Below are 15,134 nucleotides of genomic sequence, written 5' to 3' on the forward strand. Positions count from 1 at the left end.
TACAGCGAGTGCTGGACGGAGCAGTGAGTGACAACAACCCCGCCCACATTTAAGAGGACTGTCTGAACAGACCGAGGGTCTAGGTACCATGTCTGAAGGCTTACTGCTGGTTCCAAAGGGACTGGACTGAAAGGGTTTGGTGGAAATGAGGCATTACTCTGAAAGTAGCTCTGTGAACTGAATCCCTGACAGCTTCCCTGTGGAGGGGGGTTGAGAGATTCCTTCCTACATGTTGGCATACTGTCAGGCAAAATTGATTACATTTTCTATCATGGTATGTGATGATAGAATTGCTTGTTTTTGGTTATTTCAGCATCTTAAAACCCTCAAACATCTTTGGACACAAAAACCCTAGAAAAATCGATCACTGTCATGAAGTGATCCGATACCAGGACATTTGAATTATTATGCATTATTCCGATAATTAAAATTATAGTCATTAAATAGTGTCGGTAATACAAAGCCAGACTCTTTTATTGACTTAACAAGGGCAGCATGTACACACCCGACACAGTGAGTAGTGGTACAGGTAAAGTTGGTTTGTGAGCCGTAAATAAAAACGGAGAAGAAGAAGAAGAACAACAGCTGTCTTGAAGAAGCTTCATTCGAAAACAGAAGCTTTGAATGTTAAAAAAAAACAAACAAAAAACAGCTCTACATCAATAACTCACTGCCTCCTACCTTGTGCTATCTCCAGCTGCCTCTTGGCATCCCCCAGTGCAGAGAAGAGGTCGAGTTTGATCCTGGTCTCAGCACTCAGGCTGTTCTCCAGGTGCTGGGTCTTCTCCTGCATGGCTGACAGCGCTGACATCAACACCTCTGTGTCCTTCTCATTCTCTTTATACTTCCTCAGCTCCTGCACGTCACAGCAGAGGGAAGAGACATAGTATGAAGTGAGATGAAGGTGCAGAAACATTTACTCCTCGAGTATATTTGACGCTAATCAAATATTATCATAAATGACTTAACAGCATCGTTTTCTGAACAAAGCTGAGCTACATGCCTAATGCATCACAGGCACAGGGGGTCTAATCGTTTAATTGCATCAATTACTCAAATTAAAATGTCATGTAATTTTAGTGAAGTGATCACATTTGTTGTTGTTAGAAATTCAAGTGCAGCAGCAGCTTGTTAATGAGAGCGTGTTCCCAGCTACAGTCACAGAACTCAGATGATGTATTTTAGTCTCCTTACTGAGCCAGGAAGTCACGATCATGAACCCAACGAATTATCTTATCAGAAAATGAGTCGTGCTGTTCCTCCTCACCTGACACTTGCCCTCCAGATCCCTTATCTGCTCCTCCTTAAGTTTCATGTCCATGCTGAGCTTCTTACACTCCGTCTCCAGCTCTCTGATGCGACCACGCAGAGAGTCCGTCGACTCCACTCTGTTGGCCAAAAGACAAAAACAACAAAAGGTTATATTAGTAAAAGTTCCCTTTGATGACACAAAGCTTGGCTAGATACACTCATCTAACGAGCACCTGGTGGCAGCAGCTAATGCCACGGCTCTGGCAGCAGTGGCCTCCTCCATCTTCTTCCTCTTCCTCTCCTCGGCCAGCTGTTTCTCAGCGAGGGCTCGAGCCTCCTGCTCAGCCTTCAGCCTCTTCTCCAGCTGGGAGATGGTCTGCTTATCCTTCTGCTTGGCCTGGACGGCACTGTGGAGCCTGAAGTACAGAGAGGAACATGTTCAACCTGGCTGGATCATAAGATGAACACACTTTGCACTTCCACTGCTGCAGTCTCTGTCTTCCTTCTGGTTTGGTGGCAACTATGACTCAAATTCGACAATAATGTTTGCACATACAGCCACGATTTAAAGTGGTTTAACCTTCAGGGTTGTTCACTGATAACAACCCATTACCATGACACTAACAGAGACAGCAATGTTTGTACACCAAGGCTCTTCACTGATAAAGGTTATAGACGTAATACCCTTTCAAACTCCCTGTGCCTCAAACTATGGGAGCCCTGAGAGGCAAGGTGAGAGAAAAAAATTACAGGCAAACTCTACTGAAGTGTAGCTGCTCTGTCACTCTAAATTCCCGGGTATGGGCACGGGTAAAAATGAACTACACACGGATGGCAGTGAGTGAGAATAAAAATCTATTTTTTATTTTTCACATTAAAATGCAGTAAAAAGCTGTGCAGTATATGTGTAATATTCTAACATGTAAATCACTATTATCAAGCTGCAGTTCCTTTTATTTTGAAAGTCAGTGACACCAGTGTAACCTTTGACCCCGTGGTCACGTTGGTCACCGACGTGGAGGACTCCAGCCATGAAACTTTGCAGCCCGAGGATGAGGTGGCAGCCTACATGGAGTTTGGATCCTTTGGAGGTTTGATGGTGGTGGAAGGAGCATGCTAACATGTTTCCTAACCTGGCAGTGATTGAATGTTTTCACCATCCAGTCAAAGAGACGTCCAATTCAAGAACGGAGAACCAGCTTCATGTGAGGGACTGGAGCCTGTGTTGGATTACAGGTCGGGTCGCAGGACTTTTATGCATGATGCTGATCCGTTTTCTGACACAGCCTGGCAGTCACAGTTGATTTGCTACATCTTTTCACCCTGGCAGCAGTGTACGCCAATGACATCAAATTCACCAATGAAACAATGACCTCACATGAGCTTTTGTAATATCGTCATAAAACATGTTGTGCTGCAGCCACATACAGCCAGTAAATCATGCTTTTAACGGGTCCAGTGAGCTCCTCCATAACTAAAGTATAGTCAGGCTTCACCTTCAAGGCTTCCATTATCAAATTATGTTTGTCTTTTTTATTTCTAAAAGTTGAATCACACGGACAACATACGACAAACTGTGACTGCTTTTTGTGGCGTTTTATTTTGTGAAGAATTTGCCATTTTAATGGAGTGCTCGCCTCCCCACATGCAAATGTTCCATCATTGCCACATCCTAGGCTTAGCGCCCAGCGACCTTCCTCAACATACTGACAAGAAATTTATTTACTGCATAACAACTCAGGTGTGATTATTGTCAGAGTCTAGGTGAGTATACTGTGTGAGTATACTGCCCATGTACCCACTTGTTCTGTAGCAGCTCGTTGTCCTGGCGGAGCTGGCCCAGTTCAGAGCGTAGGCTGCGGTCCTGGCTGCTCAGAGAGGAGAGCTGACTCCGCAGCTCTGACTCCAGCTGCCTGTTGGCCTGAAGATCTGCCTTCAGACGCTTCACATCCTGCTCCAGCCTGTCAGAGAGAAACCACAACGACAGAGGCAAACACGTCTCCTGTCACCAGTATAGGAACAATTACATCATTATTGTGCGCAGGATGAAGACTGTGAGAGTAAGTAAAGTCGTGTTGGCTTTTCCATCAATCAAATGTTAAAGTGAAACCAAAGAACAAACCCAGTGAAACTGATGCTGGAAGACATTTACAGCTCTGCGTTAACAGAACGTCAGAGTGTGTCTTACCGTACGAGCGCGTCCGGCTTGCCCAGCTGGTTGTTTGGGATGCAGTTCTCCACTGGATCCTTCTGCCCCTTCCCCGCCCCCTTCTGCTTCTTCTCATTCTTATTGGTTGAGGAACCCGGCGGCACGCTGCCGTTTGAAGAACTGTGATTCCGTGGAGACGAGTTGGGAATGTTACCCCCGCCTCCGCTGGCATTTTTGTAGTTCTTCCCCGTCCCCCCCACTTCCTCTTTGGAAGTGGAGTGTGTGTTGGTGTCGGCGTGTGTGTTCTCTGCTGCCAGGTCGTTATTCAGTCTCTTTGCTCCGACGTAGTTCTCTATGTACTCTGTCTCCTGTAGTTTGGAGTCCAGTGCGTGTATAATACTGTTGTTATTGATTCCAATTGTGTTTTGTTTTTTGCCCTCGCGCTCTTTGCCAGTACTGTCCTTCCCTTTTTCCCGGTACTCCAGTTCTGGTAGCGGGACTGAGGTGCTTTTCTTTCCAGGAGGTGCTCCGTTTTGGGATATTACTGCGGGTTCTACCTCGGAGATCCCTTTAGCTAAAGCAGCTGGAAGAGAACAGATGTAGACAGTGTTACGAGACACATACAGATGTTCCTGACATTAACCAAAAGCCAAGGCAAACCAGAAACATATTTGACCATAAACACAGACTGAGTGATGGTCTCTGTGAGTGACACAAATCAGAGAACATCCCTGACAAGACTCATATACAGCAGGGACACTCAAATTGCTTTGCCTGGGGGCCAATTTTACAAAATGGCAGGAGGCCAGGGGCCAAATGCAACAGCCCTGCACAGGTCAGGTGTGCACAGGGGCATTTCTAGAAATTGAGGACATCTGGGGCATGACCGGGCCTCTGTCAGGGGCGTCTGGGTGGGTGTTCTCCTGGCACCTATTTCTCAAAAACAAGCTCTGTTTTGATGCTTTTTATTCACTCTTTTTGTACAAAAAGTACATAAAAATCCCAGTATGAATGAATGTATTCTCATTATCAGACAGAAAATGGTTGTGGGGCCACTCAGAACCCTATCAGGGGCTGGATATGGACCTCGGGCTGTGAGTTGAGTATCGCTGATATACAGCTATATGCCAGCAGGCTGTTACAGGAATACTTGGCTGCTTTCTATTAATACAAAACAGACAGAAAAAAATTTGGGGTGCTTTTACACCAAACCTGTTTGATGCAACTCAATAAACTCTGGTGCATTTCAGTGTTTGATTTGGGTTGTGACGGCCAGTGTGAAAGCTGGCAGCTGGCAGAACTCTAGTACGGACAAAACATCCAGGCCGAGACACCTGAAAAACTGAGGCTGCTGTCAGCCCTAGAGTCGTCTCCTCTGGTCTGAATCAGGGACTCCTGTTGTTCCAAAGTTGTATAATTGCCTAGAGTTGGTTCGTGTTCTCACGGCAGCATTTACAAGAGGACCAGATCAAATGCCTTGTGTGAGAAAGCTGCTCTTGATTGGTCAGAATTTCCATGTGGGAAAAATCCAGGAAGTAAAGCAAACGTTGAAGAAGAGTACACTTGCAAGATAAATGTGACACTTTCTAATGTCACAATGGAGGGACAACTACGCAGGTTGATTTTAGCGCTGCTCATCGTGGACTATATTGCTGTCATTGTTCATTTTAGTCAAACCATACAGTTTGAAAACGAGGCGCGGCTCCAACTAGAAAACAATGTTTTGATGCATTGGATGTGCTGAATGTGCATATTAAGGCAGTACAGGAGGAGGTGCACATTAATAATCCTCCAGGACTGTAACATGCTCATGTTTAACCCAAACAATGTGTCATGTGACTGCAGTTGCTTCACATCCAGGTCGGAACACCTTCTCACCACAAACCAACCGCACCAGAGTTCCTTTGGAACCAGACTGAGGGGGGCAAACAAACCTGAATTCAACTGAACTGAATATGGAATTATTATGGAATTATGGATTATTTTAAAAAAGGAGAGGTGCTCACTGACACTGATTTTAACAAATTTGCAACCATAATTTGAGAGAAATTAGTCTTCTGTGTGCATTAAGAGTCTTAGATCTTTAACTTAAAGCTCTGAAAATTGGAGCAAAAACAAAAGCGTTGCGTCTACATTTGTGTTAAGTGATAACAAACCCCTGTCATCCTTGTTCCCAGTCAATGAGTGAACTAATGGCACAGTCTCTACTGTCTGTTCTGTAGTACGATTTGTGTTTTTGTGTGTGTGTGTCTCACCCTCCTCTGCCTCCCTCTCCTGTCTCTGCAGCATCTGTTGCTCCGGCGGTAAAGCCTGCTGTAGAAGCTGCATGTAGAATTCATTCTCCTTCTGCACCTCCTTCTGTTTCCTCAGTCGCATCTTGTAGCTAACGTAGCTCTTAAAGCCGAAGCCCAGAGTCACCACAGGATAGCCGATACTGGGAGGTGAAGAGAAACACAAAGTTATCTTCCTTTTTACCATTTATCATGGGCATTAAAAGAGCAATGTGTGAGGTTTACCAGTGAGCAGCGAAGGGTCGACACAGGTCTACGTGAAAGTTCTTCAGATCTTTGAACCGTATGGCAGCTTCGATGTACACAAACAGGATCCACAGCGATACAGTGGGTAGACAGACTCCTCTTTCTGCATGAAAAAGTAAGAGACAAGAAAAGACAAATCAGCCCTCTTGAGTCTAGTGCTGGGAGAAACTTGGCAGCCATGAATTTCTTGTGAGTCTTTTAAGGTGAAAAGTAGCCGGTGCGCTGGCAGAAAAATAAAGAGTCCAAAGAAAACTTGGACTAACCTGTGTGCCAGACATACTGGACCCATACGTAGGTGCTGGCAGCGAAAAACAGCCATTGGACTGGGATGAAGAGGAGGCAGATGATGTCCGACGTAAACGCCACACATACGAAGAACACAGAGAACGCCTAGGTGTGGTAGAAAGAGGCAGACAATTAACAACTGTGCAGGATTGCTGTAGCATGTGTGCACACAACTGACCCAAACACACTCAAAGAAAACTTGTCTTACTGGTTCTCCATCCACCACTACAATTTTTAACAAGCATCTCAACTCTGCAAACTGATCTGAGTGTTTCTTTGCTGCATGAGGGTCATATGAACAGGCTCTTACCAGTCCCTGATATCTGAAGGAGTCGTAGACACTTCGAATAAAAAGCCAGAAGGGCCACAGGTACTCAAACCTGAACTCCAGCACGAAGTCGGCCAGCAGAACTAACACCCACACTACCAGGAACTTCAGGTACAGGAACGTACTGTGGGAGAAAGAAGACAAGACAGAGAAAAAAGATGGAGAAAATAGTTAAACAGAATGACAAGAGAAAGAGACAAAGAGGGGAAACGACACAAGGTTTAACACAGGTTTAGGTCACAGGTGTCCAGACATGTGACATAACTGGGGGTTTACTTCAAAAAATCACATGCAAATGACACCAATGCAACAGTTTTATATTTCAGTGACAAAGTATTCAACTTTCCACCGCTCATGAAAGCAGCAGCCCTCGCTGTTGACTTTGTTGTGGCCACAGGGCGACTGTGGCTCAGAGGTAGAACGGGTCGTCCACTTATCCGAAGATCGGTGGCTCAATCCCCGGCTCCTCCAGTTCGCATGTCGAAGTGTCCTTGGGCAAGATACTGAACCCCCAATTGCTCCCAATGGCTGCTCCATCAGTGCGTGAGTGTGTATAAAGGGTTACTGAGTAGCAGGTGGCACCATGTATGGTAGCCTCGGCCACCAGTGGGTGAATGTGACATGAGTTGTAAAAGCGTTTTGAGTGGTCGGAAGACTAGAAAAGCGCTGAACAAGTTCAGTCCATTTACCATTCACCATGTCTGCTACCTAGCAGGAAACACCTGGTGTCAGGTAACTGCTTATTTGCCGTCTATCTATGAAAACACACTAGTTCTGCCTGAGTAATTTCTACTTGGTGCATGTCTACTAACTGTAGGACTGTCCTGCCATCGTGAGGTGAATGAACAAAAGTGATCTTGCTTGACTTGTAGTATATTTTGAAAGACAGGTTGTCGCTGTTCATGAACTGAATTTTCATTTTACGCTGTCTCAAATGACATCCAACCGTCTGTTAGGGTTGGAATAAGCTACGGACAATGACCACAGCTGCATTTTATTGACTGGTGAGTCGGGGATAATATGAGGTGCTGTCCAGTTCCTGCTGGGGATCATTGCTGTACGCTGATCAGAGGCAGCTGCAGCGTGGAGTCGCTGCCCGTGTTCCAACGGGATGGTAAATGGACCACACTTGTATAGCACTTTTTACGCTACATGTCACATTCACACACACTCATGCACTGATGGAGCAGCCATCGAGAGCAATCTGGGGTTCAGCATCTTGCTCAAGGATACTTTGAAATGTGGACTGGAGGAGCCGGGGATTCAACCACCGATTTTCTCATAAGTGGACGACCTGCTCTTCCTTCTGAGCCACAGCCGGTGGAGCAGCCATCCAGCTGTCAAGGACAAAAATGCAAAGTTATCCTGCTTGATTAACTAGTGTTGTGTTAATTATGTAGTACATTTTAGAGGACAAGTCAAGGGTTGTTTAAAATCAGTCTGCAGGCCACTCAAGATGTCATTTAAAGTCAAGAACACCAAAATGTTACATACACTAGCTAATCACAAAATAAATTATGAAATCCAATTTGGACGTGACTGGTTCGGGTGGGATCACGACAATAATCAGGTTAACAACAGTCTAGTGTTCATTAGACATCTCCAGTGTGACTGCAGTGTTACCTGAGGTTCTTACTGAATATAAACGTAGATAAATGCAGATTAAACAGTGCAGCAGTGAGCGTGCATACACATGTAGGTGTAGCCAACAAGTCTAACAATGTGTTGGTGTTATCAAAGAAACTAAAACAGATAACAGCTGAGAGACATCTTGACAAGCAGAGGAAAGAGAGGGTTAAACAGAGCATGCATGTGCAGGGTGTCATGTCTGGACATGCTACCTGAAGCACACCTGGTGTCCTATGTTTGGCTCATCATCAATCAATCTATAGTAAGAGGCTATTAATTTATGCATCTCCTTAAACTAATGAGCTCCTGACATGTTCCAGTCAGCCTCATCTAACTCTGGTGCTTATTGTGTCCCTGCTGTGTTAACATTTGGACCTCTCTGCCAGACAAAGCACAGGTGAGCGCCCCGCCGCCGCCGGCGTCACCCCGCACATCACAACGAGCGCCTCTGACACTGCTGCTGTCACAGCTCGAGCTTCATCATCTTCTTCACAAGTTCAACACGTCTGGTTTTAACTCAGCAGATTTACACTGAGCGGGACGTGTTAACATTCACACTGAGTCCCACACACACCTTTCATTTTGATTCAGCCACTGTTTGAATTAAACCATGACCGAACAGCACAACAGTAACGTTAGGCCTGACGGTTAATTGTGACAATACACGGGTACGTTCATTTAGCTCGGTGTGTGCAGCTACAGCCAAAGCTAGCTTAAATATACATGTAGCCTAGCCTGGCAGCGCTGTCTTGACATATGCAGCGAGGCGCCATTGTTATACAATAACGTCCCTCCAGCCCCCTTTCTCTACCTGCTATATATACCCTCGGTGATTCGGTTCCGTTTTAACGGCCGTCGGAGTTTGCTGCAGTCCGCATTGCGCCGCTTCATCCTCCCCCTGTTGATTCACCGGTGCTCTCGGTCTGGTAACTGTGACTGGAAATGTCATCCGCTCATCCTAACGTTCACACTTCTTCAATTATCCACCATTGTTGTTGTTTTATGAACATGAAACAAAGAAATAAATAAAAACAGTCCCGTGAAGGCCCTCCCCTTTTCACGACACGCTGCGTCGCCGCTGCCGACGTCTGACGTCATCACGTCGTCGGAGGCGGAGGAAACATGGCGGCGCCCTGCGAGTGGAGACGTTTCTCTCAGTTTTAAATCATTAATGTTCATTCCTGAGCGGTAAGTGTGATCTTACTGAAGTCAAGTGATCTTATTTTAGTTAATACTTCGATGTTTGTCGTGTTAACGCGACAGGTACGTGAAATAAACCCTTTATCCGCATGACGTGAGAAGGTAAAGTTATCCATGCTGGCTCAACCACGTTTGTTTTCAGTCCTGTTCAGGCTTTAACCACTTTGTTGCTCCCTCAGCAGAGATGTACTTTGTTTTAACGTTTATTCAGCTGCAACATCACATTATAAAAGTACTCCGTGATGTAACACGAATGTAGGCAAGAAGGCAGCTTTATTTGTACAGCACATTTCACACATCAGGGCAATTCACAGCGTTTAACAGAGCAATATAATATGAGACTTAGTAAAGGATAGAGATTTACAGTAAAATACCAAAGAGAGAAAATACATACAAGGTAAAATTAAGTACTAAATGATTTACAATAAAAAAGTAATCATTAAAAATGGAAGAATATGATCAACTTTATTTATATAGCACCTTTCTTTGCAGTATGCCTCTCTATGGTATCTGCCTTTGCAAGGCAACACTTTAAATCTTTCTTACATTGTTTTTGATTTTAACACTACAAATTATGTGTGTATGGCATCCAATGTGCAGGTGTTATCCTGTACAGCTGTACATACCCATACATAAGTTCATATTCTTTTTTCCATATGTGCACAAGTGAAAGTTGTAAATAGTATTGAGTGTATAGTTGTGTCTAAATTTAGTGTCTGATATATATCTTTTTGTATTTTATCTTTATTCTATAAGTATTCTATTGCCATTCAACTTGCCGTTCTATCCTGCTGTGTGGACAATTAAGTCTTATCTTATCATATGTCATCTCAAAACACCTTTACAAAGTGCTGTACAATCAAACTAAACAAATTTAAAACATCAGGAGAATAAAACAAATAACATGTCATAAAATGTCATCTAGTAAAAGATAAAATAATGAAGGCCAAAGCTAAAATCAAGATAATAAATAGGAAATAAAGTCAATAAGATAGAAATAAAACAGACAGACAGCTCAGATAGAGTCAGAATATGCTTTCTGATAGAAGTATGTTTTTAGCAGAGACTTAAACAAAGACAGACAGCCTTATAATAATAATAATAATGATGATGATGATGATGATGATGATAATAATAATAATAACTCTTTATTGGACAGGGACAGTGCACAAAAAACCCCAAAAACATTAATCTCAGATGAGAAAAGATGCTTTCTGTCCGATTTAGCTGTCAGCTACTTTCCATCTGAAGTCCCTGGGTAGGTACGCACAACATTGAATACAAAACATTCATACAATATAAAATCTCAGGCACACGTCATATGGACAAATCTACAACATACACATACACATATATATATATATATATATCCTCGGACAGGTCGTTCCAGAGCCTTGGGGCCCTGGCTGCAAAAGCTCTGTCCCCTTTCGTCTTCAGCCTGGACTCTGGGACTAGCAGAAGAAGAAGAAGATCTTAAACTATGCAGAGGTTCATAAAGGACTAACAGGTTTGAAGTGTAATCTGGAGCCATGAAGAGCATCTAATGTCATCAATAAGATTTTAAAGTCAACCCTAAAACTAAGGCACAGACAAGAGGTGCAAAGGTAAAAATATTATTCAAAATGAAGTTTAAAATGAAGTTTAAAAATAAAGTTGCAGTCATTACAGAATGGAGCAGGTAGTGTAAAAAACAAATGTGTTAAGCTGTGAATTAAAAGTGTTCAGAGTCTGGACTGTGTAACATCATCTTCATCATCATCATCATCATCATCATCATCTGGGAGGTTATTCCATGTTTGTGCTGCATGATAACAAACTGCTGCTTCACCGTGTTTTGTTCTGAATGGAAAAGAATTCACTTTCAAAACTTCAACAATGACTGTCCTCAGTTCCCAAACACTCACGGAGTGTTGTTAAAAGACAAGGTGGTGTCACACAGGTAAACATGCTCCTGTCCTAATGTTTTTGGAACGTGTTGCAGGCGTCAAATTCAGACTTACAAAAAAACAATAACGTTTATCAGTTTGAACATTAAATATTGTGTCTTTGGGCTGTATTTAACTGAACATATGTTGAAAAGGATTTGCAAATCAATTCTGTTTTTATATGTACATTATACAGCGTGACAACTTTCTTGGATTTGGGGTTGTTGTTTTTTTCTGTTGTTGTTTTCACTGTCACATGTTATATTGTGGTTGTTTCCAGTGAAGCGAGTTACACTCAGTGACTGATCCAAGACTGGCTTATGTTTCAACAGATAATATTTACCATGGACAAGACAGAGAAAATGGAGCCATCTGCTGAGGAGAAAGAGAAGGAGGAGGAGGAGATCGAGGAAGAAGAAGCCAACGAGGAAGAAGGACAGGATGACTCCGGAGATGAGGAAGAAGATGATGAAGAACAGGAAGGTGAAGATATTGAGGAAAAAGAAGAAGAAGAAGAAGAAGAAGCAAAGCCACAGGCCGCAGATAAAACTGCGAAAAACATTCCATCAGCTGTTAAACCCAAAGCGAAAAAGCAGGACAAGGGCCTGAACCTCAACAACGAGGTGGTGAAGATGAGGAAGGAGGTGAAGAGGGTGAGGGCGCTGATCATCAGGAAGCTGACACGACAGATTGGCGCTCTGAAGAAGAAGAAGGGGAAAGAGATGGAAGTTGAGAGGAATCAGAGGAGAGCTGCCCGACTGGTGGAGGAGATCCACGCCATGAAGGTCCTCGCACCAGACCTGGTAGGTTTCCTAATAACAAGTTGGTGAGCCTTTTTCAAAATGGTGAGACAGTTGCTGAAATGTCTGTCTGGATAAACTGTTTTCCCTTTCTGTAGGTGACCAAGACAGCCTTGCAGAAGACTCTCAGCTTTGAGGAGGTGTGCAAAAACCCCAAGTCTACCATTTCTGACCGGGCCATAGCGCGCATCGCCACCCACCCTCAGTTCAACAAGAAGATTGAGGCCATCAAAGCTGCTGTGAAAGCATTCAAAGAGGAGCGGATGAAGGAGCTAAAGCAGGGAGCAAAGGAAAAGGTGCAAAATAAACCTGGGAAGGGGACTCCACAGTTACCAGACACAAAGGTAGAGAGACAGAGTGAGAAAGAGGAGGAGGACATTACAGTGGAGCAAAAGGAAATCAAAGACATTAAGGAAGGAGACAGTTTCCGTAAAGACACTGAAGATGCACCTGTAGCTGAACCTGAAGAGGAAACAGTGAAAGCAGCTCCTGCAGCTGATACTGCTGATGGTCTGAGGGAAGAAATGCCAGAGTCTAAGAGTGTGAGACCAGCGTTAGTAAAGAGTAGTGAAGTAAAAGACATTGTGAAAAATGAATGTCAGAGTAAAGGTGCAGAGAAGAAACCCAGTCGTAAGCCTGCACCTGAAGTGCATCAGGAAACGAAAGATGAGGAAGAGAGTGATTTAGAGTCATCAGATGATGATGAAGAGAAAGAGTACTTTGATGACAGCACAGAGGAGCGTTTCCACAAGCAGTCCTCCCAGTCTGAGGAGAGCGACGACGATGGCGGCTTCTTTCTCGGAAAAGTGAGCAAATTCAAGAAGAAGAAGCAGAAGAGTGAAGAAGAGGAGAAAGCTGAGAAGGCGGACCAGGTCCCGAGTGAACTTGATGAGCTTGAGTCCAGGCTGAAATCAAAAACGACCTCGCTTCAGACTGTTTTTTGTTCCTCCCTCTCTGCATCCAAGCCTGGTGGAGGCAGAGGTGCAGGCAGAGGGAGAGGTGGGGATAGGTTTAGGGGGCAAGGGAAGCCGAGAGGTGGTGGTGGTCAAAGTAGAGATTTCAGTAAACAGTCCAAGTTCCAGATGCAAGAGAAAGGAGCACAGAGGAGTCCAGGGTCCAAGTACAGCAAACCCTGTCCTGAGGGCCGACATCCTGAGTCGCCAGAGAAGGGCTTCTCCTCTGTGGGCAGAGGGAGGGGGCGAGGCAGAGGTGGTGTCATCAGGCAAAACGATCGCAGGGGTGGAGGTGTGTTTTCCCAGCAGGCACCACAGCAGGCGCTGCATCCATCCTGGGAGGCCAGTAAGAAACGGAAGGAGCAGCAAGGACAAATCCTGGCCTTCCAGGGGAAGAAGATCAAGTTTGATGATGATGACTGAAAAGATTTGTCTTTGTTTGTTAATGCTGAACACATGTCTTTGGTTAAATGTCTTACAGCCATATTTGGTTTATCTGGCACGCTAGTAAAGGTTAAAGGTCGTCTCTTTGATAGTTGGATGCTCAATACCAACTGTGTAGCAGGGTGTAAACTGCTTTTTCATTCTTATGGCTGGTACAGGACAACTGACCCAGAGATTATGTGTAAAACATCAAGTGAAATGTGTTGTTAAAATATTTTTATTCCTAAATATGAATTTAACTGTAAGCTGTGAATTGCATCACCTGAAACATGTCATTTTTCATATTTGCTACCAGTCAACAACAGTTTGAGGAACAAGCAGCTTGTGTGAATTCCAGTTGAGTGAGAAATGTATAGGTGAGGTTTTTAAAATATATATATATATATATTTATACACCTGTACACAATTTCACTGCCTTGTCCAAAATCATAATTATGGCCCTACTGTACAGCACACAATCTCTGAAACTGATGTACGGTGATAGACGTGATTATCTCCTGCAGCACGACCTTAGATCACAGGCTTTTCCCTGTTTTGGTACTCGTCACTCACCAATATGTGTTTAAACAATATAAAAGTTCCTGTAGTCACAGTTTTAATGTGCTGTGCTCTCTTGTCTTTACTTCATTAAATGTACAGTATTATAAAAAGGTTTTGTGGCAAAGAGCAAAGTGAAGCAAACATGGTCTGAGTTTGGCTTGCTCCTGAGGGATCTGAGTTCTCTTGAGTGTTCACATATGTGCTTCATCAGGGTGCAGAAGGATGGACAGAGGTCAAGTAAACATTGACAGCAATGGATCACAATGAGAGGCCATTTTGAAGGTGATGCGCCTCCACAAGTGTTACAAAACAAAACAAAAACCATCCAGCACAAAATTGCTGCTACCCACCTGCATTCACCAGTTGGTATAATGGTTGTATAGCTGAAGCAAAAAGAAGTGGAGGAGGTGGGCTGCCCTGTCTAGTACCCCTCTCTACTTTGATTTCTCCAGAGAGTAAATTGTTGGTGTAAATCTGAACTGTAGAATTTTTATACAATAATTTAACAAAATGAATCAACCTTGTGCTTTTTTGGATATTGTATGATACTAAAACATGTTGTATTGGTTTGCAAATACCTATTTTAATAAACCCTGTTTGATTTACGTGAATTAGATCTGGTAAAAACTTTGCTAATGTATTGCTTATTACTTTGATTAATATTTTATTGTCACAGTTAATTAAATGTATTGCTCTGTAGTCTGAGGAGGATTCTCCTGACTCACCTGGTTTAATACAACAGAGATGAGGAAGGACTTAGTATCTTGACATGTATTTTGTCATTTGAATGAATAAGGGAGACAGTTTGCTCCAAGATGTTGAATGAAATTCCACAGGGTAAGGCATTTCATTGGGGATTTGTTTCAAGTTGATTGTGTCCAAGAAAGAACCTGGGTTTAACATGTTTTTTTCATGATTTATATATGTTTTCATAAAGGGATTTGAAAGTATCGTTAATAAGTCTATTATTCCTGATAAATACATTTGAATCCTTATCTTTCAGAATTCTAGTCAGTTTGGCTTGTATTCATTTTGTAAGAGCTGCCAGGTGCTTACCTGGTTTATTTGCCATTTATAAAAAAATAATAATAAT

The 15,134-nt window shown here is 43.4% G+C and overlaps 2 protein-coding genes and 1 long non-coding RNA gene across 4 annotated transcripts in view; 2 read left to right on the plus strand and 1 right to left on the minus strand.

Annotated features, from left to right (window-relative positions):
• Positions 1-9,244, minus strand: part of maco1a (macoilin 1a) — a 13,018-nt gene extending 3,774 nt beyond the window's left edge. The window contains exons 1-10 of the mRNA XM_050035453.1: positions 8,991-9,244; positions 6,533-6,674; positions 6,201-6,327; positions 5,917-6,040; positions 5,656-5,834; positions 3,440-3,983; positions 3,054-3,212; positions 1,485-1,667; positions 1,268-1,388; positions 682-856 (exon numbers count right to left, since the gene is read on the minus strand). Coding sequence (XP_049891410.1) covers positions 682-856; positions 1,268-1,388; positions 1,485-1,667; positions 3,054-3,212; positions 3,440-3,983; positions 5,656-5,834; positions 5,917-6,040; positions 6,201-6,327; positions 6,533-6,674; positions 8,991-9,070 — 1,834 coding nt within the window. The 5' untranslated portion in view covers positions 9,071-9,244. The remainder of the gene's footprint in view (positions 1-681; positions 857-1,267; positions 1,389-1,484; positions 1,668-3,053; positions 3,213-3,439; positions 3,984-5,655; positions 5,835-5,916; positions 6,041-6,200; positions 6,328-6,532; positions 6,675-8,990) is intronic.
• Positions 1-15,134, plus strand: part of LOC126384516 (uncharacterized) — a 632,363-nt gene that overhangs the window by 31,277 nt on the left and 585,952 nt on the right. The window lies entirely within an intron of this gene.
• Positions 9,241-14,652, plus strand: srfbp1 (serum response factor binding protein 1). Its single transcript, XM_050035463.1, has 3 exons — positions 9,241-9,367; positions 11,637-12,107; positions 12,203-14,652. Exons 2-3 carry the CDS (start codon positions 11,649-11,651, stop codon positions 13,478-13,480), a joined length of 1,737 nt encoding a protein of 578 aa, XP_049891420.1. The 5' UTR covers positions 9,241-9,367; positions 11,637-11,648; the 3' UTR covers positions 13,481-14,652.

Source organism: Epinephelus moara, chromosome 22 (assembly GCF_006386435.1).
Source record: "Epinephelus moara isolate mb chromosome 22, YSFRI_EMoa_1.0, whole genome shotgun sequence".
NCBI classification, from domain to species: domain Eukaryota; kingdom Metazoa; phylum Chordata; class Actinopteri; order Perciformes; family Serranidae; genus Epinephelus; species Epinephelus moara.